General features: G+C 41.2%; 3 protein-coding genes and 1 pseudogene across 3 annotated transcripts in view; 1 reads left to right on the forward strand and 3 right to left on the reverse strand.

Moving 5' to 3' along the window:
• The window catches only part of LOC120572171, a 284,405-nt gene that overhangs the window by 130,897 nt on the left and 129,708 nt on the right, over positions 1 to 23,800 (forward strand). The gene's annotated exons all lie outside the window — the stretch shown is intronic.
• Positions 5,405 to 7,266, reverse strand: LOC120572163 (tripartite motif-containing protein 16-like). The gene has a single exon (XM_039821336.1). The coding sequence runs from the start codon at positions 7,259 to 7,261 to the stop codon at positions 5,585 to 5,587; it is 1,677 nt and encodes a 558-aa protein (XP_039677270.1). The 5' UTR covers positions 7,262 to 7,266; the 3' UTR covers positions 5,405 to 5,584.
• Positions 13,707 to 15,721, reverse strand: LOC120572165 (tripartite motif-containing protein 16-like). Its single transcript, XM_039821338.1, has one exon. The coding sequence runs from the start codon at positions 15,719 to 15,721 to the stop codon at positions 14,066 to 14,068; it is 1,656 nt and encodes a 551-aa protein (XP_039677272.1). The 3' UTR covers positions 13,707 to 14,065.
• Positions 21,078 to 23,212, reverse strand: LOC120572172 (annotated as a pseudogene).

The following is a 23,800-nucleotide window of genomic DNA, read 5'->3' on the forward strand; positions in this document are numbered from 1 at the left end:
GGCCCCCTTGAACTTTTCGACCTTTTGCCACATTTCAGGCTTCAAAACATAAAGATATAAAACTGTAATTTTTTGTGAAGAATCAACAACAAGTGGGACACAATCATGAAGTGGAATGAAATTTATTGGATATTTCAAACCTTTTTAACAAATAAAAAACAGAAAAATTGGGCGTGCAAAATTATTCAGCCCCTTTACTTTCAGTGCAGCAAACTCTCTCCAGAAGTTCAGTGAGGATCTCTGAATGATCCAATGTTGACCTAAATGACTAATGATGATAAATAGAATCCAGCTGTGTAATCAAGTCTCCGTATAAATGCACCTGCTCTGTGATAGTCTCAGAGGTCCGTGTAAAGCGCAGAGAGCATCATGAAGAACAAGGAACACACCAGGCAGGTCCGAGATACTGTTGTGGAGAAGTTTAAAGCCGGATTTGGATACAAAAAGATTTCCCAATGTTTAAACATCCCAAGGAGCACTGTGCAAGCGATAATATTGAAATGGAAAGAGTATCAGACCACTGCAAATCTACGAAGACCCGGCCGTCCCTCTAAACTTTCAGCTCATACAAGGAGAACACTGATCAGAGATGCAGCCAAGAGGCCCATGATCACTCTGGATGAACTGCAGAGATCTACAGCTGAGGTGGGAGACTCTGTCCATAGGACAACAATCAGTCGTATACTGCACAAATCTGGGCTTTATGGAAGAGTGGCAAGAAGAAAGCCATTTCTTAAAGATATCCATAAAAAGTGTTGTTTAAAGTTTGCCACAAGCCACCTGGGAGACACACCAAACATGTGGAAGAAGGTGCTCTGGTCAGATGAAACCAAAATCGAACTTTTTGGCAACAATGCAAAACGTTATGTTTGGCATAAAAGCAACACAGCTCATCACCCTGAACACACCATCCCCACTAAACATGGTGGTGGCAGCATCATGGTTTGGGCCTGCTTTTCTTCAGCAGGGGACAGGGAAGATGGTTAAAATTGATGGGAAGATGGATGGAGCCAAATACAGGACCATTCTGGAAGAAAACCTGATGGCGTCTGCCAAAGACCTGAGACTGGGACGGAGATTTGTCTTCCAACAAGACAATGATCCAAAACATAAAGCAAAATCTACAATGGAATGGTTCACAAATAAACATATCCAGGTGTTAGAATGGCCAAGTCAAAGTCCAGACCTGAATCCAATCGAGAATCTGTGGAAAGAACTGAAAGTGCGGTTCACAAACCCTCTCCATCCAACCTCACTGAGCTCGAGCTGTTTTGCAAGGAGGAATGGGCAAAAATTTCAGTCTCTCGATGTGCAAAACTGATAGAGACATACCCCAAGCGACTTACAGCTGTAATCGCAGCAAAAGGTGGCGCTACAAAGTATTAACTTAAGGGGGCTGAATAACTTTGCACGCCCAATTTTTCAGCTTTTTATTTGTTAAAAAGGTTTGAAATATCCAATAAATTTCGTTCCACTTCATGATTGTGTCCCACTTGTTGTTGATTCTTCACAAAAAATTACAGTTTTACATCTTTATGTTTGAAGCCTGAAATGTGGCAAAAGGTCGAAAAGTTCAAGGGGGCCGAATACTTTCGCAAGGCACTGTATTAAGATAAGATAAGCCTATTAAAATGTCTGATCATATGTGTAAGCAGTTGAGATTCGTCTCCATTTTTTTATTCTTTTTGTTTCCTACAAATAATAATAATGATAGCTTTGTGCCTTATTTGGATCCAGTAACATTTAAATCTAGTATTAAAGAACTCATGTCTGATCTCGGGCTCTGCTTTTGGCAGTAAAACATCCTCTTCAGTCACTGTCAGTCTGAACTTTGAGGATTCAAGAGGTTTATTGTCATATGCACAGTAAAGACATCTTACACCATACAATGAAAAGCTGGCTTTGCCGGTCTTCCTTACACAGCGAATAAATAGGAGAATAATACAATGAAGCTAAAACAAATAATAAAGACAAACAATGCATAAGTTGTAATAAAGAGATTTAAAAAAAAGGATAAAGTGCACTGTGCCTATAGCTCTGTATGTGTTGTGAGTTTAGGAGGGGAGGATGGAGTGTGTGTGTGTGTGTGGGGGTATTGAAGTGTTCAGGAGTCTGATGGTCTGATTTAGTGTGTGATGAGCCATCCTGTATGCATTCACATTGGAGGTTTTCAGTTAATATGAAATATTACCTCAATGCCTCCAACTAATCAGAGAAAATCTTACATGTGGCATCTTTTACTTTTAAGTCTGTAACACTAACTTGTGTGTGTGAGTGAGACACACAATGACAGAGATTTATGAAGTACTTTTGAAGAGATATTTTATGTTTAACTAAACCAACTTTTTAACACATATAAAAACTCAGACATGTCAATATAAGTTTAATGTTTTTATGGTTACTTTTTATATTAGTTGTTGCTGTTTCATTAGAGGTTGTAGTACAGCTGTTATGTTTTATATGTTTGAACGCTTAATATTGTAGTTGAAGGCATTTTTACATTCGTTCAACTAAGTGAAGTGGTTGGTAGGGTTTGTGCATTAATAATTTAGCGTTTCTATGGCTTAATTCATGTAATAATGGCTGGATGATGAGAAGGATGAGACTTTAAATGAAAAAGAAAACAGTCTGAGTCTATGAACTTAGAAAATCACAGTCACGAGTATTTCATTTTACAAAATCATCATTGTTCTCATTAGAATAGTCTTCAGAAAACATCTTTAGTTGCTCTGCCTATTAACTGTATCTAATAACATTGTAAAAGTTCTTGTTACTACTTCTAAATTTGCGTATTTACAGTCACATCAATACAACCTTTGCATTGCATCAGATGACTAGACAGTAATATGTAGTTATCTCATGTGTCACACACAGGAAATATTAAACAGAAATACAGAAATCCACCAAATAATGAACAAGTTTAACAGTAACTCAAATGATTGATTATCAGTTTTACTCACTGCCTCAGAGTCTTCTCTGGGAAGTAATTATAATGTTGACTCCTGACTTCCTGTCTTACACGAGGCATGGGTAGAAACAATCACACATATTTACACATTCTGCATTTGATAAAAACACAAAAGGTCCAATAACACCATCCATACTGACTCAAATCACTTGAATTGACCCTGTAAATCTAAACTGCCTCTGCATTCATGCAGAGAAGATTTCTTTGATATCAGTCTACCCTCTGCCTTTTTAACGCTGAGAACCCTGAGGCCATTTTTACAATTCCTTGTCCGTCTGGTTTTATTTTCTAAAGAAGCTTGTAAAACATCAACCCTGTTGTTTATAGTCAATCAATGTGCATAATTTTTTTCAGAAAAAACTGGGCTATTAGAATATTTGTGCTGTAGTGAGGTCACTTGAATGTAAAAAAAAAAAAAAAAAAGGTTGTATGACCTTAAAGACAAATAAATAAATAAAACGGAAAATTAATGTTGTCTAAAACAGTTCTCCTATATATTTAGAGTCATCCAGTGTAAAAAATAAACATAATGAAAATTATAACTCATATAAATGACAAACTATTTACATTTCTTCAAAAAAAGGCCCAAATGTATCCCAAATATCTAAACAGTGACGCCATTCTTCTCTGTGGAACGGTAATAAACCGTAGTTATCTCTCTTTTTGACTTTACTCTTTGTTCTCGCTCGGATTTCCTGAAGTGAACGATCTTTTCCACCAGATACTCTTTGTGTGACGGACCTGCCTTCCCATTGGTTGAAAAACGTCAATAACCTCTTGCAAAGCATCATGGGAGATTCATACTAGACGGTAGGACAGAGCTAGCGGCCAAGGGGGTAAGCAAGCGTCTGGAATGCGTAGCTCCTATGGCGCCATTTTGATGCTAATAAGTGATCACCCGCCGTTAGCATCCCATTGACTGCCATTCATTTTGACGTAACTTTTACAGCGAATAACTTTACATCTGAAGCGTTTAAAGACTATGGGCCTAATTTACTAACACTAGCGCAGTTTGCGCTGCGTCTGTTTATGCAAGTTTGGTAATAGCGCACGCTATGCTTCCACATTTTGCGTAGTATTTATCAACCCTGACACCCATCAGGCAATCAGTGTCTTTCTCCGCCCACTATACCGTAAATTGCGCTGTAGCAAAGCGGTACTTGTGCTATGATATGGCTGAGTGCAGACTGCGATATTCCCACTGCTGATGCTATGACTGTTTGAAATGATCCTGATGCCAATATTTGTAATGTAGCGAGGAGTTTAACAACTGCTGTAATGGGATGTGAACGCTGAGTGGGAGATTCAATTTCATCTTTGAGTTCTTCCAGTAACTCTAATATTACTATTTTATATTATTATTATTATTATTATAATATTATGGCTGCTTGATCTGTAACGCTAAATGATGTTGTGTTCACTGACAAAGTGTGATTCTTGTATTAAAAATATTTTCAGCCTCGCCTATGTCTTCGTCTTGTTCAAATTACTGTTGCCATTTCACCAGCGGCATAAAGGTCTACGAGGAAACTCGACTGCGGCTGGTTTAGACCTGCTTTAAAGAGGCGGAGAATTTCCCCCGCAGAATAGAGGCGCGCTCTTACTGACAGTCTTTGTAAATACCACGGAATATATAATTAGGGGCACTTTGCGCTTATCCTCCCACCTTTTTGGGTGGAACTCCCACTTTCCCCACGACCCTCCCACGAACGCATATTGAAAGCGCAACTTGTCTCTTCTCGCTCATGCGGCAGACAATCTGCGATTTTACCCAAGTGTGCCCTGTTTGTAAATAGCCCGCATCGGTTACGTCCGTCTTTGCGACGAATTAGCGCCTGGAAACAGGCGCAAAAGGCTTGATAAATCTAGCCCTATTTGTCCGTTTATTTCTAAAGAAACATGACCAGGTATAAAAGGCTCCATTACCTTGTACTTCACGTCATGGCTCCGTAGCAGACGCTTTTATAAAAATAGGCTAACGATCGTGTCATAACCAAGCGACTGACTGTCACACAGTAGAGGAATTACCGTATAGTACAGGAGAAGCTCGCAGGCAGTTTCGACTTACGTTAGCTGTTTAGGTTTAATTACTAATGTTAACTAGCATGTTAGTTAGCAATAATTAGCCTGTGCCCATGTTATCTCCTTACATATACCTATGCTCTCCGTCTCTTCAAGATTGGGAATGATTGGGATTTCTCTCGGCACAGCTACCAGAAGACTTACAACTTTCAGACACGTTGCTCACGTCACATTTACGTTGTCTCTCTCAGTTGGAGGCTGCTCAGTAAAGCAAGAGATCACCGGAAAAGTGCTTCTAATAACCTTCACTGGTCTCCGTCCAGAGCAATGGGGTCTGTTGGTCCATTATATACGGTCTATGCTAGCGGCAGAAATGACCGAAAACGTGATAAATTATGGACATTGAGTGGATAAATCTTGGATATAAGCGTTTGGATTTATTGCTGAACAACTCCGAAAAGAGGCACAAGTTCCAGTCTGGATAGAAAACCTTCTGTAAAGGCTACAAAGACAACGAAGACACCCCCGTGATGGCTAACTTGTTAGCTTTTAGCAGGAGAAGATGGTAAGCCGATCCATTAAACCGTTCTGAAATTATATAAATATTAATTGGAGGTCATGTGTCACGTCGTCGACGATCCCGTAGGGCTCTGACGGCACGACTCTACCGAACTCAACAGCGTCTCCATCAGAACCACTGAGGAAAACTCCAGCATAGAGCGGCTCAGTGAATGTGGTCTGGACTCTGTGGAGGAGAGTCATAGTTTCAGAGACGCTGAAGAAGGCCAGAGTACCTGCGCTGTGATCCAGGTACACTCCTATTCTGGAGGATTTAGGAGCAGAGATGAATGTGTGGTCGCCGTCATGTATGAAGGTGTAACTATCGTCACAACGTAATACCCAGGACTTCTTATTCTGTCCAAAGAAACATGCATTAGACTCCCCTGATCTGCCAATACTCTTGTAAGCGACTGCTACTTTAGCATCCCTGCTTATCTCCATCTCCCAGTAACAACGTCCAGTCAGTCCCTCTTTACTCAGGACCTGAGGGCTGTACTCAAATCTGTCTGGATGTTTAGGATGTATTACATTTTTATTGAATGTTATTTTTCTGTTCTCATCTGATAAAACCAGCCATGTGCCTGCTGTGTTTGGATCCATCGTGATTTGACATGAATATTGTAAGAACTCGCCTCTGGTCGTAGGCTCGGCTAAAAGCAGTTTCTCAGTAAGAATTTTCTGCATTTTCTCTTTAGCTGCTGTCACAGCTGCCATCACATCCTTGTAGTACCGTAGACGATTAGTTTTTGGTAGTGGTGAGTATGTAGATCCAGTAAGTATTGACAGTGAGGGGAAAATTTGAAGAAACTTGGTGTGATCCTCTGAGCGTGAGAGCTCCTCCAGGTCAGCTTCTTTCATTATCATGTAAGCATTTTCTTGGTCCAGCTTCTCCTGAAGCTCTTTAACTCGACTCACTTCAATTTTCTGCCAGGATCTGATCTGCTCCTTCACCTCAGAGCTTCTTTTCTCTATGACACGGATCAACTCAGTAAAGATCTTCTCACTGTCCTCCACTGCTTTATCTGCGGAGTTATTGATAGTTTCCATCTCTTTCTGAAGCAGCTTTGCATCTTGCTCTCGACGCTGGATTCTCTGCTGGATGTTTTGCCAAATTTCACCGAGCTCGTTTTGCTTCTCAGTCCTTTCTGCTGCAGCTGAGACGGTGTCATGGCCTTTATGTTTATCCATTAAACAGAGATAACAGATACACTGCTGATCAGTGCGGCAGAAAATCTTCATCACCTCACCATGATGGGAGCAGATGCTCTCCTGAAGATTACCGAAGGCTTCAACCAGTTTGTGTTTTTTAAAAGCAGCAGATTGGTAGTGAGGCTGAAGGTGTTGCTCACAGTAAGAGGCCCGACAATCCAGACAGGACCTGAAGGCTTTCAGCTTCCTCCCGGTGCAGACATCACAGGCCACATCTCCAGATCTGGCATAGCAGTGATCAGCTGGAGCGGTTTGGTGTCCAGTCTTCTTCAGCTCCTCCACTAAATCTGCCAATATGGTGTTTTTAACCAGGACAGGCCTCGGGGAGAAAGTCTCTCGGCACAGAGGACAGCTGTAGATTCCTCTCTGATCCCAGGAGGTTTTAATACAGCTCATGCAGTAGCTGTGTCCACAGGGAATAGTCACCGGATCCTTCAGTAGATCCAGACAGATCGAACATCTGAGTTTCACCTCTGGTGCTTCATTTCTTTGCTGCGCCATTTCACCTCTCGACAACAGGGAATGACTGTACAGTTTCACTTTCCTCACAGCAAATAAATGCATCACACAGGAAGCCATGCCTTCTTTTCTTACCCAACAGCATGCTGATCTGCTGTAAATGGGCGTGTCAGCTCTTGCAGCTTACAACATGTTGGTCACACCCTTTAAACTGACAGACCTGTAAAAACGGACAGGATCTTGGAAATATACAGTCAGAGTTTGAGTCTGTGTATCAGAAAGGGAAGGATTATCACTGTTGATTTCATTAAAGACAATGGAGCAGTTTGAGCCGTAGCTGCAGTTATAGATTTCCTTTAGTGATTTATAGTTGGTTTGAACTTTAGTAGCGTTTTCATCTGTCTTTTACAGTTTATTCAGTTGATATATTAAGATAAGATAAGCCTATTAAAATGTCTGATCATATGTGTAGGCAGTTGAGATTGGTCTTCATTTTTTGATTGTTTTAGTTTCCAACAAGTAATAATAATGATAGCTTTGTGCCTTTTTCTGTTTGGATCCAGTCAAATTTAAATCTAGTATTAAAGAACTCATGTCTGATCACAGGCTCTGCTTTTGGCAGTAAAACATCCACATCAGTCACTGTCAGTGAGATCTTCGTCCATTTCAGAGCGCCCTGTCCTGTCATGCTTTGCTTTGCTTTAACATTTACACGTTCACAGTCAGTCTGAACTTTGAGGATTCGAGAGGTTTATTGTCATATGCACAGTAAAGACATCTTACAACATGCAATGAAAAGCTGGCTTTGCCGGTCTTCCTTACACAGCGAATAAAAAGGAGAATAATACAATGAAGCTAAAACAAATAATAAAGACAAACAATTAGGGGTGGGGCCGATCCGATCCAGTATCGTTATCGGGACCGATACCAGCGTTATTCACGTATCGGATTTTCCCGATACAACCTGCGGAGATTTCCGATATCCATGAGCCATGTCTGCGCTTTAACGTTGTCTGCTGAAATGACTCAACAGGTGATTCCTGCTGGCTAGTTGCAAACTGTGGAATGGATTTCGTTAACGGAGGCGCGGCTCAATGAGACAAAGTTATGAGACACGCCCCCGCTCAGGAAATCCATTCCAAAGTTTGCAGCCAGCTAACAGGATAGCATTGAGCAGCATTATGGCTAGCCAACATGTCCGCTGTGTGGAAATACTTTACACTGGAAACACCGCAGAGCAAGACAGCAAAATGCAATGTTTGCAAAGCCGTAATTCAGAGAGGCTACAGTTTATTGGAAAATAGCGTTGGGCACACTGACTTTGATGAATTTACTGTTTATCGGACCCCAGATGAGACAAGAAGCTAACGTTAGCGAACGCTGCGGTGACGGTCTCTCTGCCTCCGACTCCCGTTGCAGGAGAACGCTTTATTCCTCCGACACGCTGTATTAACGTTACGGTTTTAAAAACTGTTTTCCAGGTTAGTTGGGGTGCATACCGCTCAAAACCAACATGAAAAACGTAGCTAGTAATGTTCACTCAGCGTTCAGTTTTGTTGTTAAACTGTGTAAAATGAGCCGTGACGGTACCGTCTATTTGCTGGATGGTTTCAAGGTAACGGTCGGCGGCTAACATTAGCAGATAAGCCTGTACACTGACGTCCTATTCACTCACCCCCCCCCCCATCGCCTGCCCACAGCTGAAAAGAATAAATATTAAAACGACAATCAATATGAAACCCTTACAGTTGCATATTTGTTTTCAGAATGGGATTTTTCCTGTTAATAGGATTTCCTGTTTTTCTGGCTTCCTTTTCTCACCTTATACTTACCTCAAGTTGCCTTTTGGGACATACATGCATACATACGTACATATCATACTTGCATGTTGAGAGGAGTTTATTTCAGCATAATATAAAACAACAACAATGATAATAATAATATTAAAGCAAGCACAGCTCTGGTATCGGAATAGTATCGGTATCGGCCGATATCCAAATTCAGGTATCGGGATCGGATCGGAAGTGAAAAAATGTGGATCGGTGCATCCCTACAAACAATGCATAAGTTGTAATAAAGAGATAAAAACATGGTTAAGTGCACTGTGCCTATAGCTCTTTATGTGGTGTGAGTCCAGGAGATTAGGAGGGGAGGATGGAGTGAGTGGGGGGGTATTGAAGTGTTCAGGAGTCTGATGGTCTAGTTTAGCAGTGTGATGAGCCATCCTGTATGCATTCATATTGGAGGTTTTCAGTTAATAGGAAATATCTTTTACTTTTAAGTCTGTAACACTAACTTGGGTGTGTGAGACACACAATGACAGAGATTTATAAAGTACTCTTGAAGAGATATTTTATGTTTAACCAAACCAACTTTTAACACAAATAAAAACTCAGACATGTCAATATACAGTACAGGCCAAAAGTTTGGACACCTTCTCATTCAATGTGTTTCTTTTTTATTTTCATGACTATTTACATTGTAGATTCTCACTGAAGGCATCAAAACTATGAATGAACACATATGGAATTATGTACTTAACAAAAAAGTGTGAAATAACTGAAAACATGTCTTAGATTTTAGATTATTCAAAGTAGCCACCCTTTGCTTTTTTATTAATAAGGGAAAAAATTCCACTAATTAACCCTGACAAGGCACACCTGTGAAGGTAAAACCATTTCAGGTGACTACCTCATGAAGCTCATTGAGAGAACACCAAGGGTTTGCAGAGTTATCAAAAGAAGCAAAGGGTGGCTACTTTGAAGAATCTAAAATATAAGACATGTTTTCAGTTATTTCACACTTTTTTGTTAAGTACATAATTCCATATGTGTTCATTCATAGTTTTGATGCTTTCAGTGAGAATCTACAATGTAAATAGTCATGAAAATAAAGAAACACATTGAATGAGAAGGTGTGTCCAAACTTTTGGCCTGTACTGTAAGTTTAATCATTTTATGGTTTCTTTTTATATTAATTGTTGCTGTTTCATTAGAGGTTGTAGTACAGCTGTTGTGTTTTATATGGTTGTACGCCTAAATATTGTAGTTGATGGCATGTTTATGTCCGTTAAACTAAGTGAAGTGGTTGGTGGGGTTTGTGCATTAATTATTTAGCATTTCTACGGCTTAATTCATGTAATAATGGCTGGATGATGAGAAGGATGAGACTTTAAACAAAAGAGAAAACAGTCTTGAGTCTATGAACTTAAAATCACAGGCACAAGTTTATTTCATTTTACAAAATCGTCATTGTTCTTGTTAAAATTGCGTCTTCAGAAAACATCTTTAGTTGCTCTGCCTATTAAATGTATCTAATAACATCGTAAAAGTTCTTGTTACTACTTCTAAATTTGATAATTTACAGTTACATCAGTAAAACCTTTGCATTGCATCGGAGGACTAGACAGTAATGTGTAGTTATCTTATTTTTCACACACAATATATTAATGAGATATACAGAAATCCACCAAATAATGAACAAGTTTAACAGTCACTCAAATGATTATCAGTTTTTACTCACTGCCTCAGAGTCTTCTCTGGGAACGATCACACATACTTACACATTCTGCATTTGATAGAAACACAAAAGGTCCAATAACACCATCCAGACTGACTCAATTAACTTGAATTGACCCTGTAGAGCTAAACTGTCTCTGTGTTCATGACCTACAGAAGGTTTCTTTGATATTAGTCTACCCTCTGCCTCTTTTAATGACGGCATGACTCTACCAAACTCAACATTGTCTCCATCAGAACAAGTCAAAAGAGAAACTCCAGCATAGAGCGGCTCAGTGAATGTGGTCTGGACTCTGTGGAGGAGAGTCATAGTTTCAGAGACGCTGAAGAAGGCCAGAGTACCTGCGCTGTGATCCAGGTACACTCCTATTCTGGAGAATTTAGGGGCAGAGATGACGGTGGTGTCGTTGTCATGCACGAAGGTGTAACTATAGTCACCCGTGGAGGTATTGTGGTGGAAGTTTTCCTTGAAGCAGCAGTGTTTAGTAATATCAATGATCAAAATGAAAACGAATAACGACTGTTTGAGAATTAAACCAAAGTCTGGTCTTTGAGTATTTATTTACATTTGCAAATGGAGAAATACAGTTTCACAAGTACCGCAGCACGTCTGAAAAAGTCTTCCTAACTAGAAACCTAAAAATCAAAACATCTTATAGTGAAGAGACCTCCCTTAAAGCCACCCCTCTAAATGTATCTTCTAGCATGGCCATAGTTGATCACCTTCCCCTCTGCTCCTGTTCTTCATTAGCCTAAACAACAGTTTTATCTCAGGAGACAGAGTTCTCACTGTCGTAAACAGTCATCGGCCTTCTCCACTTCTATCTAAGCAAGAAGTCAACAATGTGAGGAGCTTCAAGCTAGTAAAACTAAATAACTCTAGGCTATAGTTTACGGCTGTAACTGTTCCCCTCTCTGGTGCTTTAAAAGTCTACAGGAAGGAACAGGATTATGTGGAGGTTTAAAACAATCTTTAAACAAATGGTTAATATCATTAAACAAATGGTTAAAATAAAATTTGCCACCACAGTTCACCCTTTTGATTACAAAATAATCACAAAAATAATTTACTTTTAAAGATTAAAACCTTATTATAGAATTAATCACATAACCAAACTTTAGTTCTTAATATTCAACCTTATGGATATTCATGTCTGTTTCTTACATGTTAAATGGAAAGGTACAAAAAAACCTCTTTTAAATTGTAGCAAGCATTCACGTCAAAGTAAAATAATAAAACAAAATGAATCAATCTCCCACAGTATCAGAGATGGTGTCCAAACATTATCATATTCAGAAAGACAAAATACGTCAGAAGGCTCAATCATATTTACCATAAGAATGAAGTGAACTCTTTTTCTTGATTAGGGTAACGACATAGCAAACAAAAAAAAACAAATCCTAAACCCAAACATAATCTGCTAAAAACCCTGGACCTGAATTAATCACTGGTTAATGTCACATCAGACTACTGCCTTATAATTTGTGTAAAGAATGTGTTATGTATTTAAACATTAAAATAACATGGTGTGAAGTGTGAACATTTACTAATTTCATATTTACCCATGCGTATGTAAAGTTCAATTGATAACCCATGGTTAAACCCCAAGTACTGCAAACCCATACGGCGAAGTCAAATTTTCCATAAAGCTGATAATTAAATTATCCAATGCCATCAAATGCTTCCCTCCTTTGGTTATTTTAATATAAATCAATTGAAACATGCTCAGTGCAATTATCAAAGCTCTCACAGAGTGAAAGTTGAGAAGAATCAGAATAAGACTGACCCCTCCTTGTCTCTAACATCATTAAGTGCTGTCAGAGCACAAATAAAATTCAGTTATGATATGTGTGTGGTTTCACTGGAAATAGCTTATTTCTGTAAGCGAAGAAATAGTGAACAAACATAACAAAAATCATTATAACCTACATCACGTATATATTTCTTAACTAAACCAAGTCATGCATTAGTAGAAAATGTATCTATTAGATAATCTATAGTCAAATAGATAGTCAAATGTGGTGTTTATGTGTGTCGTCAAATGTGGAAAGTGAAATTACTTCAATGTAATAAAAGATCCACAAGGAACTTTTCCTAAGTTATAAAGCACACAACAAAATAGCCTAGATCTGTGTACTTAACTTGGTTTAATATTAACAATATTGCTGTTTTAGGAATATTTTACTTTCTTCTATCAATAATCTATCAGTTATATTGGTGTGGTCCTGAGGAATCACATAAGGTACAAAACCCCTAATTAGCCCCAATTTAGTAGCATTCGAGCCCAGTCTCACTGAAAAGCGTACAAATACCACGGGTTTCTACCTGTGAAATACGTGCAATGTGTACGCGAAAGTGAAATTGTGCGTACAGTAGATACGTGGAGCGCTCCAATTACAGTAATGGAACCCACTGCGCTTATAGTATAAAGGGACATGGGACCACGTAAGGAGGTTAGTTGGGGTGGTGGATGGGTAAAACACAGGACTTTCACCCAGGAGACCGGGGTTCGCGTCCCGTGTTTGGCGATTTTCAGCATGTGTTTTTTTTGTTGTTAGGCCGTTTATTAGCGTGTTTATGTGGCGCGTTTTTGCGACTTTGTAGTGTTTTTTTGTTAAGCCTTCCCCAATGTTTCTTCCCTAAACCCAACCGTTTATTAGTGTGTTGTTGTGATTTTCTTGTGTGACTAAAGCCTTTCCCTGCATTATTTTTCTAAACCCAACCATATCTATGTTTTTGTGTGTGATGCTGTTCTCGCGATAACACACAACATGGTGACGCAAGCTGCGTGCATATAAAGCGCACCGGTCCCCATTACTTCAATTGGAGCGCTCCGCGTATGTAATGCACGTAGAATTTCACTTTCGCGTACACATTGCACGTATTTCACAGGCAGAAACCCGTGTTATTTGTACGCCTTCGAGTGAGACCGGGTTGAGCATTCGTATACCAACCATCCTAATGCCTGTTATTGGAACATAAGAGTGGACATGAGTTAATCATTACAGTAATATTAGCTCTGTACTAGTACTTATTGTATTCCAACCACCATTTTCTCCTTGACATGGAAGGTAGTGAACGCATCACTCGCCTTTTCCTCCAGTCACCCTAGTGTGTTGGTGTATGTAAATGTTGGGAGGAATGGTTACACGTGATTTATCATACTTTTCTCTCATCAAAAATAAAATGCAAAAACCATAAACACAATAGAAAATCATAAATGCAGTAACGAAGAATAAACTCAGTACAAATTTGGACCCCCCGAATCTCCTCGGAGGGTACCATTTCAGTGATTTGTCGTCCTGCTGCTCCAAGATTTCTTTGATATCAGTCTACCCTCTGCCTTTTTAATGACGGCATGACTCTACCGAACTCAACAGTGTCTCCATCAGAACCACTGAGGTAAACTCCAGCATAGAGCAGCTCAGTGAATGTGGTCTGGACTCTGTGGAGGAGAGTCATAATTTCAGAGATGCTGAAGAAGGCCAGAGTACCTGCGCTGTGATCCAGGTACACTCCTACTCTGGAGGATTTAAGAGCAGAGATGAATGTTTGGTCGCCATCATGCCTGAATGCGGTATAACTATCTTCACATTCTAATACCCAGGACTTCTTATTCTGTCCAAAGAAACATGCATTAGAGTCCCCTGATCTGTCAATACTCTTGTAAGCGACTGCTACTTTAGCATCCCTGCTTATCTCCATCTCCCAGTAACAACGTCCAGTCAGTCCCTCTTTACTCAGGACCTGAGGGCTGTACTCAAATCTGTCTGGATGTTTAGGATGTATTGCTTTTTTATCAAATGTTATTTTTCTGTTCTCATCTGATAAAACCAGCCATGTGCCTGCTGTGTTTTGATCCATCGTGATTTGACATGAATATTGTAAAAACTCTGCTCTGGTCGTAGGCTCGGCTAAAGGCAGTTTCTCAGTAAGAATGTTCTGCATTTTCTCTTTAGCTGCTGTCACAGCTGCCATCACATCCTTGTAGTACCGTAGACGATTAGTTTTTGGTAGTGGTGAGTATGTAGATGCAGTAAGTATTGACAGTGAGGGGAAAATTTGAAGAAACTTTGTGTGATCCTCTGAGCGTGAGAGCTCCTCTAGATCAGCTTCTTTCATCATCATGTAAGCTTTTTCTTGATCCAACTTCTCCTGAAGCTCTTTGACTCGACTCACTTCAGTTTTCTGTTGGGATCTGATCTGCTCCTTCACCTCAGAGCTTCTTTTCTCTATGACACGGATCAACTCAGTAAAGATCTTCTCACTGTCCTCCACTGCTTTATCTGCAGAGTAATTGATAGTTTCCATCTCGTTCTGAAGCAGCTTCACATCTTTCTCTCGTTCTTGAATTCTCTGCTGGATGTTTTGCCAAATTTCACCGAGCTTGTTTTGCTTCTCAGTCCTTTCTGCTGCAGCTGAGACGGTGTCGTGGCTTTTATGTTCATCTATTAAACAGAGATAACAGATACACTGCTGATCAGTGCGGCAGAAAATCTTCATCACCTCACCATGACGGGAGCAGTTGTTCTCCTGAAGATTACCGGAGACTTCAACAAGTTTGTGTTTTTTAAAAGCAGGAGATTGGTAGTGAGGCTGAAGGTGTTGCTCACAGTAAGAGACCCGACAATCCAGACAGGACCTGAAGGCTTTCAGCTTCCTCCCAGTGCAGACATCACAGGCCACATCTCCAGGTGTGGCATAGCAGTGATCAGCTGGAGCAGCTTGGTGTCCAGTCTTCTTCAGTTCCTCCACTAAATCTGCCAACATGGTGCTTTTCACCAGGACAGGCCTCGGGGAGAACTTCTTTCGGCACCGATGACAGCTGTAGGTTCCTCTCTGATCTCCTTCATCCCAGAAGGTTTTAATACAGCTCATGCAGTAGTTGTGTCCACAGGGAATAGTCACCGGATCCTTCAGTAGATCCAGACAGATCCAACAGTTGAGTTTCACCTCTGGTGCTTGATTTCTTTGCTGCGCCATTTCACCTCTCGACAACAGGGAATGACTGGAGAGTTTAACTTTCCTCACAGCAAATAAATGCATCACAAAGGAAGTCCTGCCTTATTCTCTTACACAACAGCATGCTTATCTGTAGTAAAGTGACGTGTCAGCTCTTACAGCTTACAACATGTTGGTAACACCCTTTAAACTAGCAGACCTGTAAAAAGGGACAGGATCCTGGAAATATACAGTCAGAGTTTGAGTCTGTGTATCAGAAAGGGAGGGCTTATCACTGTTCGTTTCATTAAAGACAATGGAGCAGTTTGAGCCGTAGCTGCAGTTATAGATTTCCTTTAGTGATTTATAGTTGGTTTGAACTTTAGTAGCATTTTCATCTATCTTTTACAGTTTATTCAGTTGATATATTAAGATAAGCCTATTGAAATGTCTGATCATAGAACAAACAATGAAAAAGTTGTAATGAAGAAATAAAAATATGGTTAAAGTGTACTGTGCCTATAGCTCTGTATGTGGTGTGAGTCCAGGAGATTAGGAGGGGAGGATGGAGTGTGTGTGGGGGGGGGGGGTGTCATGAATAACGGCTGGAGGAGGCTTTTCAAGTCTCAATGTGTGTGTTTATTAACAAAAAACACCACCACAAAAAAAACAGAATATTAAACTGAGGCAAGAAAAACAGCAAACAAACAAAATGGTCATCTCACAGCAAACTGCCAACCCTTCTTTCTTCCACTCATGCTCTCTTAAATCAGCCCCGCCCTTAATTTCTCCAGTGGAGCTTCTCAGTGGCCAGCAGATTAGACTGTGGTTGTACTGGGCAGCTTCCAGGTATGAATGTGTCCAACTGTGTGAATGTAATCAGGGCGTTCCTGCAAAAGAGAGGTTGCCTCTCAGTGAACCTTCCCTGAATAAATAAATGTTAAATAAAATAAAGAAATTGGACCATACCAACCTACACAGATGATTATAGGGTGAGCTATCCTGAGCAAGCAACAGTTACACTTAAGTTTCTCAAAACATCACAATTGGATAGATCCATTCCTGCTAACATCACTATTTATACATGTATGTGTACCCTCTGCAATAGGCACCCCAAATATTATAAACATGTCCTTTACTGCAGAACTATCTTACCCATTGTTCTTCACGTTAGGATTGCCCAGCCCCTCCCTTCAGAAAAGACCTCATGAGGCAAAACTTTATCCACTCTCCTTGATTAAGCTGGGGAGCAGCTGAGCTACATCCCCCACCCCCCCATCACAGACAGAACCATGGCAAACACTATTAACCCATAAAACCTGTTGAAGGCCTATATCAAATAATAAAGTAACAAATACACTAACACAATAACCTACAACATTAGAGTGATCAAGAATTAAGCAGACACAAAACAGTATCAATCTCAGGAACACGGCCTAGTGAAAAGGGAGAAAGGCAGCCTTTTCACATTTCCCCCTCCCTTGGAAGATCACCATCAGGATGGCGAGACAAAAAGTCGGCCACGACATTGGAGCTCCCCGGCCGATACCGAACACTGAACCTGTAGGGTTTCATCTCTAGCACCCATCGGGAGATCCGGTTGTTCGAGTCTCTCATCTTTTTGAGCCATTGCAGACTCTGGTGATCTGTTTCAAGAATGAAGTCTCTGCCAAGGAGATAATATTTGAAGGTTTCCAAGGCCCACTTTATCGCAAGGCACTCTAGTTCAGTGGCGGAGTACCTGGTCTCCCATGGCCATAGTTTCGGCTAACATAAGCCACTGGCCTCTGGTCCACCCCTTTTACCCTGAAGCAGGACTGCCCCAAGGCCCACCCCAGAGGCATCTTTTTGGACAGTGACTGGCTAAAGTCTGGGCTCTGCAAGACTCGATCCTGGCAGAGAGACCCCTTCAGGTCAACAAAGGCTTGTTCATGGTTTTCGTCCCATGGCAGCTGATTAGGGCTGGAATTTAGAGTCAGGTCTTTTAGAAGAGACGCCCGGGTGGCAAAGTGGGGAACAAACCGTCGGTACCAATCAGCCAAGCCAAGGAAAGACCTGAGCTCTTCCTTGGTACGGGGACGAGGACACTCCTTGTCTGCCTGCACCTTGTCCTGTTGGGGCTGTATCACTCCACGGCTCGGTACATAGCCCAGATACTTGGCTTCCCGTTGGGCCAGGGAACACTTTTTGGGCTGCACCATCAAACTGGTGTTTGGAATTCGTAGGTGTACAGATTTAATTATTGGCAAATTATCAAAGATGTTTTATCAATATTAATAAAATTATGAATATGGTTATGAATAACTTTATCAAATCAACAAACAATCAAAACTGGGCACCACCCTGCAAAGTCAGGGACCAATAATCAAACCGTGAAATAGTCTCATTAGGTGGTATTCCTTTAAAATACAGATCTTAACTTGGTTAATCCATCTGGTATTCTTTAAAGGAACAAAAAATAATGGAATGTGGTAGTCAGCATCAGATTAATAAATCAAACGTGCACCAGTAGTGCTTATCAAATCACATTAATAGCAACACAAAAAGCAGCAATAGCAAGTTACTCATTAAAGGTGCTCTAAGTGATGTGACGCGTTTTTTAGGCTACAACATTGTTCGTCACATACAGCAAACATCTCCTCACTATCTGCTAGCTGCCTGTCCCCTGAACACACTGTAAAAAAACACAGTCTCTGAAGACAGCTCAGGCTCCACAAATGGCAACATAAATAAACTGTGCCAACCTGCCCCACGAACCATAACAAACAGTGTTCCAGCCAAAAACCGACAAGAAGGAGCTGGTTGAGCTGTCACTGCAGCAGTGTTAGCACGTAGTTTACTTCCACAATGCCTATTCATGACTACCAGCTCCTTCTTGTTGGTTGAGACAAACGTTTTTCATAAGATCCACAATGCTCTTTGGACCCCGAAATTAAATCCACTTTCTCCAGAAAATAGACGTTTTAGAACAAGCGCTTGGGCGCTCCCTTCAGCAATTGGTTGCAACGGAAGACCAGGATTTTTGGATGGTCAGGCTGTTTATAGGTTAAGACCTCATGTGTTTATGGTCCCGCTGAACCAATAGGAAGACTCAAAACACTTGAAAGTGTGAAGACTACAATCCTGTAGTTCTTTGACTTCCGGACAGTTGTGAGGCTCTTTCCCCTTTGGCTTGGACTTTCGCATAGGGGTGTGAACTCGGCCCTACTTGCAAGTAGGCCTGTCTTTTGTCTCAGGCTCTTTGTCTCTGAGCACATGTTGGCTGAAAACCATTTGCTTGAAAAAGATAATGTTTAACCCACTACTGGATGGTTCCAACACCGGCCTGCTGAAGCCGCTGTAGAATTTCCTTCAAATAACCCATATGGTCCTCGCAGGTACAACTGAAGATGACAATGTCATCCAGGTAGGCCGCTGAAAAGGACTCTGTCCCCTCCAAGACCCGGTGGCCAGTGCACCCTGTAGACCAAATGGCATGACAGTAAACTGAAAAAGGCTCTGAGGAGTCCTAAAGGCTGTGTACTGTCGGGCTTCCTGGGAAAGGTGCACCTGCCAATACCCCTTGCATAAGTCCAAAGTGCTAATGTACTGGGCCTTGCCAACACGCTCAATTAAGTCATCCAGCCTTGGAGTAGGATAAGCATCAAACTTTGACTGAGAGTTAAACTTACGAAAGTGAATACAAAACCTTATAGTCCCAACTTTCTTAAGCACAAGCACTACTGGACTACTGCACTGACTGTGTGACCTTTCGACCCCAAGTGACATCATCACCTCCTGTTCGTTCTTTATGGCTGGAAGCATCTGCTCCGGGACCCGATACATCTTTTGGCGGACAGGAGAAGGCTCTTCCAAGATGATGTTGTTTCACCAAAGGGGTGTAACCTGGTTTGTCTTGGAACAAATCTGGAGGAACTACTGCCAATAGCTCCCTCTGCATTTCTGTTGAAAGATGAGATAAGTCCACATGGATGCAAGTCTCACCTTGGTCTCCAGGCAAAAACTGATCGGTTTGATCCTCCTCAGATTTTACAGCCCTAACCAAGAGCTGCTGACTGGATTGCAAAGTTTTTGCCTGCCATTCTTTCAGAAGATTTACATGATAGGTCTGCTTCTTCTTCCGATGGCACAGCATGTCAAGCTCATACGTTGCAGGACTCATCTGCCGGAGAACCTTAAAGGGCCCCTGCCATTTGGCTAGCAGCTTGTTGTCCGTGGTTGGAAGAAGCAGCAGGACCTCTTGCCCTGGCTGGAAAACTCTGGTCTTAGCCTTCTTGTCAAACAAGTCTTTTTGCCTTCTCTGTGCTTCCTTCATGTTGATCTGTACCAGAGTTGTCATCTGCTCCATCTTTTCCCTCATTTTCATGACATACTGAAGGACTGGAATCTGCTGTGGTCCACTCAGTGGCCCCCAGGTGTCTCTGAGTACATCAAATGGTCCTCTCACTTGCCTCCCGTACAAAAGTTCAAAGGGCGAGTAGCCTGTCGAAGCTTGCGGGACCTCTCTGTAAGAGAAAAGCAGATACGGCAGCCAACAGTCCCATTCTTTTCCATCCTCAGCCACAAACTTCCTTAGCATTGCCTTTAGGGTTTGGTTGTACCTCTCCACTAACCCATCAGTCTGGGGGTGGTAAGAAGTGGTCCTAATACCTTTTAATTCCTAACAAGCTATATAACTGCTGTAAGGTCTGGGATAGAAAAGCAGTACCCTGATCTGTCACTATCTCTTTGGGAATACCAACTCTGGAAAAAAGCTGCAAGAGAACAGGGGCTGTAATTTGTTTCAAAGGAAACGCTTCAGGGTAGCAAGTAGCATAATCACACACTACCAGTATGTTCTTATAACCTGCCTTAAACCTCTCTAAGGGCCCTACAATGTCCATACCAATCCTAGAAAATTACAAAATCATCATTCTCGTTAAAATTGCGTCTTCCGAAAACATCTTTAGTTGCTCTGCCTATTAAATGTATCTAATAACATTGTGAAAGTTCTTGTTACTACTTCTAAATTTGCGTATTTACAGTCACATTAGTAAAATCTTTGCATTGCATCAGAGTACTAGACAGTAATGTGTAGTTATCTTATTTGTCACACAGAATATATTAAACAGATATACAGAAATCCACCAAATAATGAACAAGTTTAACAGTCACTCAAATAATTGATTATCAGTTTTACTCACTGCCTCAGAGTCTTCTCTGGGAAGTAATTATAATGTTGACTCCTGACTTCCTGTTTTACACGAGGCATGGGTTGAAGCGATCACACATATTTACGCATTCTGCATTTTTTTAAACACACCAAAGGTCCAATAACACCATCCATACTGACTCAAATCACTTGAATTGACCCTGTAAATCTAAACTGCCTCTGTATTCATGACCTACAGAAGGTTTCTTTGATATTAGTCTACCTTCTGCCTCTTTTATGACGGCACGACTCTACCGAACTCAACAGTGTCTCCATCGGAACCATTCAAAAGACAAACTCCAGCATAGAGCGGCTCAGTGAATGTGGTCTGGACTCTGTGGAGGAGAGTCATAGTTTCAGAGATGTTGAAGAAGGCCAGAGTACCTGCGCTTTGATCCAGGTACACTCCTATTCTGGAGGATTTAGGGGCAGAGATGAATGTTTGGTCGCCGTCATGCCTGAATGCGGTATAACTATCTTTACATTCTAATACCCAGGACTTCTTATTGCGTCCAAATGCACGTGCCATAATCTCCCCTGATCTGACAATACTCTTATAAGCGACTGCTACTTGAGCATTTCTGCTTATCTCCATCTCCCAGTAACAACGTCCAGTCAGTCCGTCTTTACTCAGGACCTGAGGTAGGTACTCAAATCTGTCTGGATGTTTAGGATATGTTGCTTTTTTATTATATGTTATTTTTCTGTTCTCATCTGATAAAACCAGCCATGTGCCTGCTGTGTTTGGATCCATCGTGATTTGACATGAATATTGTAAGAACTCAGCGCTGTTCATGAGTTTTGTGAAAGACAGGTTGTCAGTAAGAATGTTCTGCATTTTATCACTTGCTGCTTTCACAGCTGCAATCACATCCTTAAAGTACCACAAACGATCGGTTTTTGGTATTGGTGAGTATGTAGATCCAGTAAGTATGGACAGTGAGCAGTAATTTTGAAGAAACTGGGTGTGATCCTCTGAGCGTGAGACCTCCTCCAGCTCAATGTTTTTCCTCTTCATGTAAGTGATCTCCTGGTCCAGCTTCTCCTGAAGCTCTTTGACTCGACTCACTTCAGTTTTCTGCCAGGATCTGATCTGCTCCTTCACCTCAGAGCTTCTTTTCTCAATGACACGGATCAACTCAGTAAAGATCTTCTCACTGTCCTTCACTGCTTTATCGGCAGAGTAATTGATAGTTTCCATCTCTTTCTGAAGCAGCTTTGCATCTTGCTCTCGTTCCTGGATTTTTGGCTGGATGTTTTGCCAAATTTCACCAAGCTTGTTTTGATTCTCAGACCTTTCTGCTGCAGCTGAGACAATGTCATGGCCATTATGATTATCCATTGAGCAGGGAATACAGATACACTGCTGATCAGTGCGGCAGAAAAACGTCATTACCTCACCGTGATGGGAGCAGACGTTCTCCTGGAGCTTAAAGCAGGCTTCAACAAGTTTGTGATTTTTTTAAAGTAGGAGATCCGTAGTGAGGCTGAAGGTGTTGCTCACAGTAAGAGGCCTGACAATCCAGACAGGACTTGAAGGCTTTCAGCTTCCTCCCAGTGCAGAAATCACAGGCCACATCTCCAGGTCTAACATAGCAGTGATCAGCTGGAGCAGCTTGGTGTCCAGTCTTCTTCAGTTCCTCCACTAAATCTGCCAACATGGTGTTTCCACCAGGACAGGTCTCGAGGAGAAATGAAGCTCAGCGCAAATTCTTTCAGGAAGACGTCATTACCCCAGTCACTACTCCATTCTTAAATCAAATCAGCTGTTCAAGAAGTGACGTGTCAGTTAAACCAATCAGAATCGAGCACGAGATTCAAGGGCCAATCACAGCCTTACAACTCTGCTTTAAATCTGTTCTCTCCTTGTGCTGTCAGCTGTCGTTTCAGGCAAAGCGCTCGTCCCTCCTCCTCCCCTGCCTCCTCCGGTAGTTGTGTTTCTCCCAGCTGACCGCTCCGTTGCCTCTTCGTTCCAGTCTCTGGTCTCTTCACCGCCGCCACCAGTGTCTGGACTCCATCGGGGGTTATGTTCCTATTCCCTACCCCTTTAAGAAGATTAATTCGATGGAGTCCAATCTCCAAAATACTTTGTACATTCAATATCATACAGTTGTACAATAAATATTTTTGCATATCTGCAAACGAAGTCTCTCCTGATTGAACTTCTGTCTGCACAGAGGACAGTTGTAGATTCCTCTCTGATGTCCTTTATCCCAGGAGGTTTTAATACAGCTCATGCAGTAGTTGTGTCCACAGGGAATAGTCACCGGATCCTTCAGTAGATCCAGACAGATCGAACATCTGAGTTTCACCTCTGGTGCTTGATTTCTTTGCTGCGCCATTTCACCTCTCAGTGAAAGACTCGAGAGTTTCACTTTCCTCACAGCAAATAAATGCATCACACAGGAAGCCACGCCTTCTTTTCTTACCCAACAGCATGCTGATCTGCTGTAAATGGGCGTGTCAGCTCTTGCAGCTTACAACATGTTGGTAACACCCTTTAAACTGACAGACCTGTAAAAAGGGACAGGATCCTGGAAATATACAGTCAGAGTTTGAGTCTGTGTTTCAGAAAGGGAGGGGTTGTTTCATTCAAGACAGTGGAACAGTTTGAGCCGTAGAAGCATTGGATATTATCATCAGTGTTCTCATTAATTATTACATTCGTCTTCAGAAAACATCTTTAGATGCTCCATCTATTAAATTTATCTAATAACTAAAAGTAAAAGTTCTTTGCCAAAAAGTAAAAGTTTGTAAAAGTTCTGTTCTGAATTTGCTACTTTACAGTCAGATCAATACAACTTTTGCATTGCATTTAGAGGACTAGACAGTAATATGTAGTTATTGATGAGTCACACAGGAAATATTAAACAGAAATACACCAAATAATGAACAAGGAAATAGTTGCAGAATCCAGACAGATCGAACAG

The sequence above is a fragment of the Perca fluviatilis genome, chromosome 14, assembly GCF_010015445.1.
Source record: "Perca fluviatilis chromosome 14, GENO_Pfluv_1.0, whole genome shotgun sequence".
In the NCBI taxonomy this organism is placed as follows: domain Eukaryota; kingdom Metazoa; phylum Chordata; class Actinopteri; order Perciformes; family Percidae; genus Perca; species Perca fluviatilis.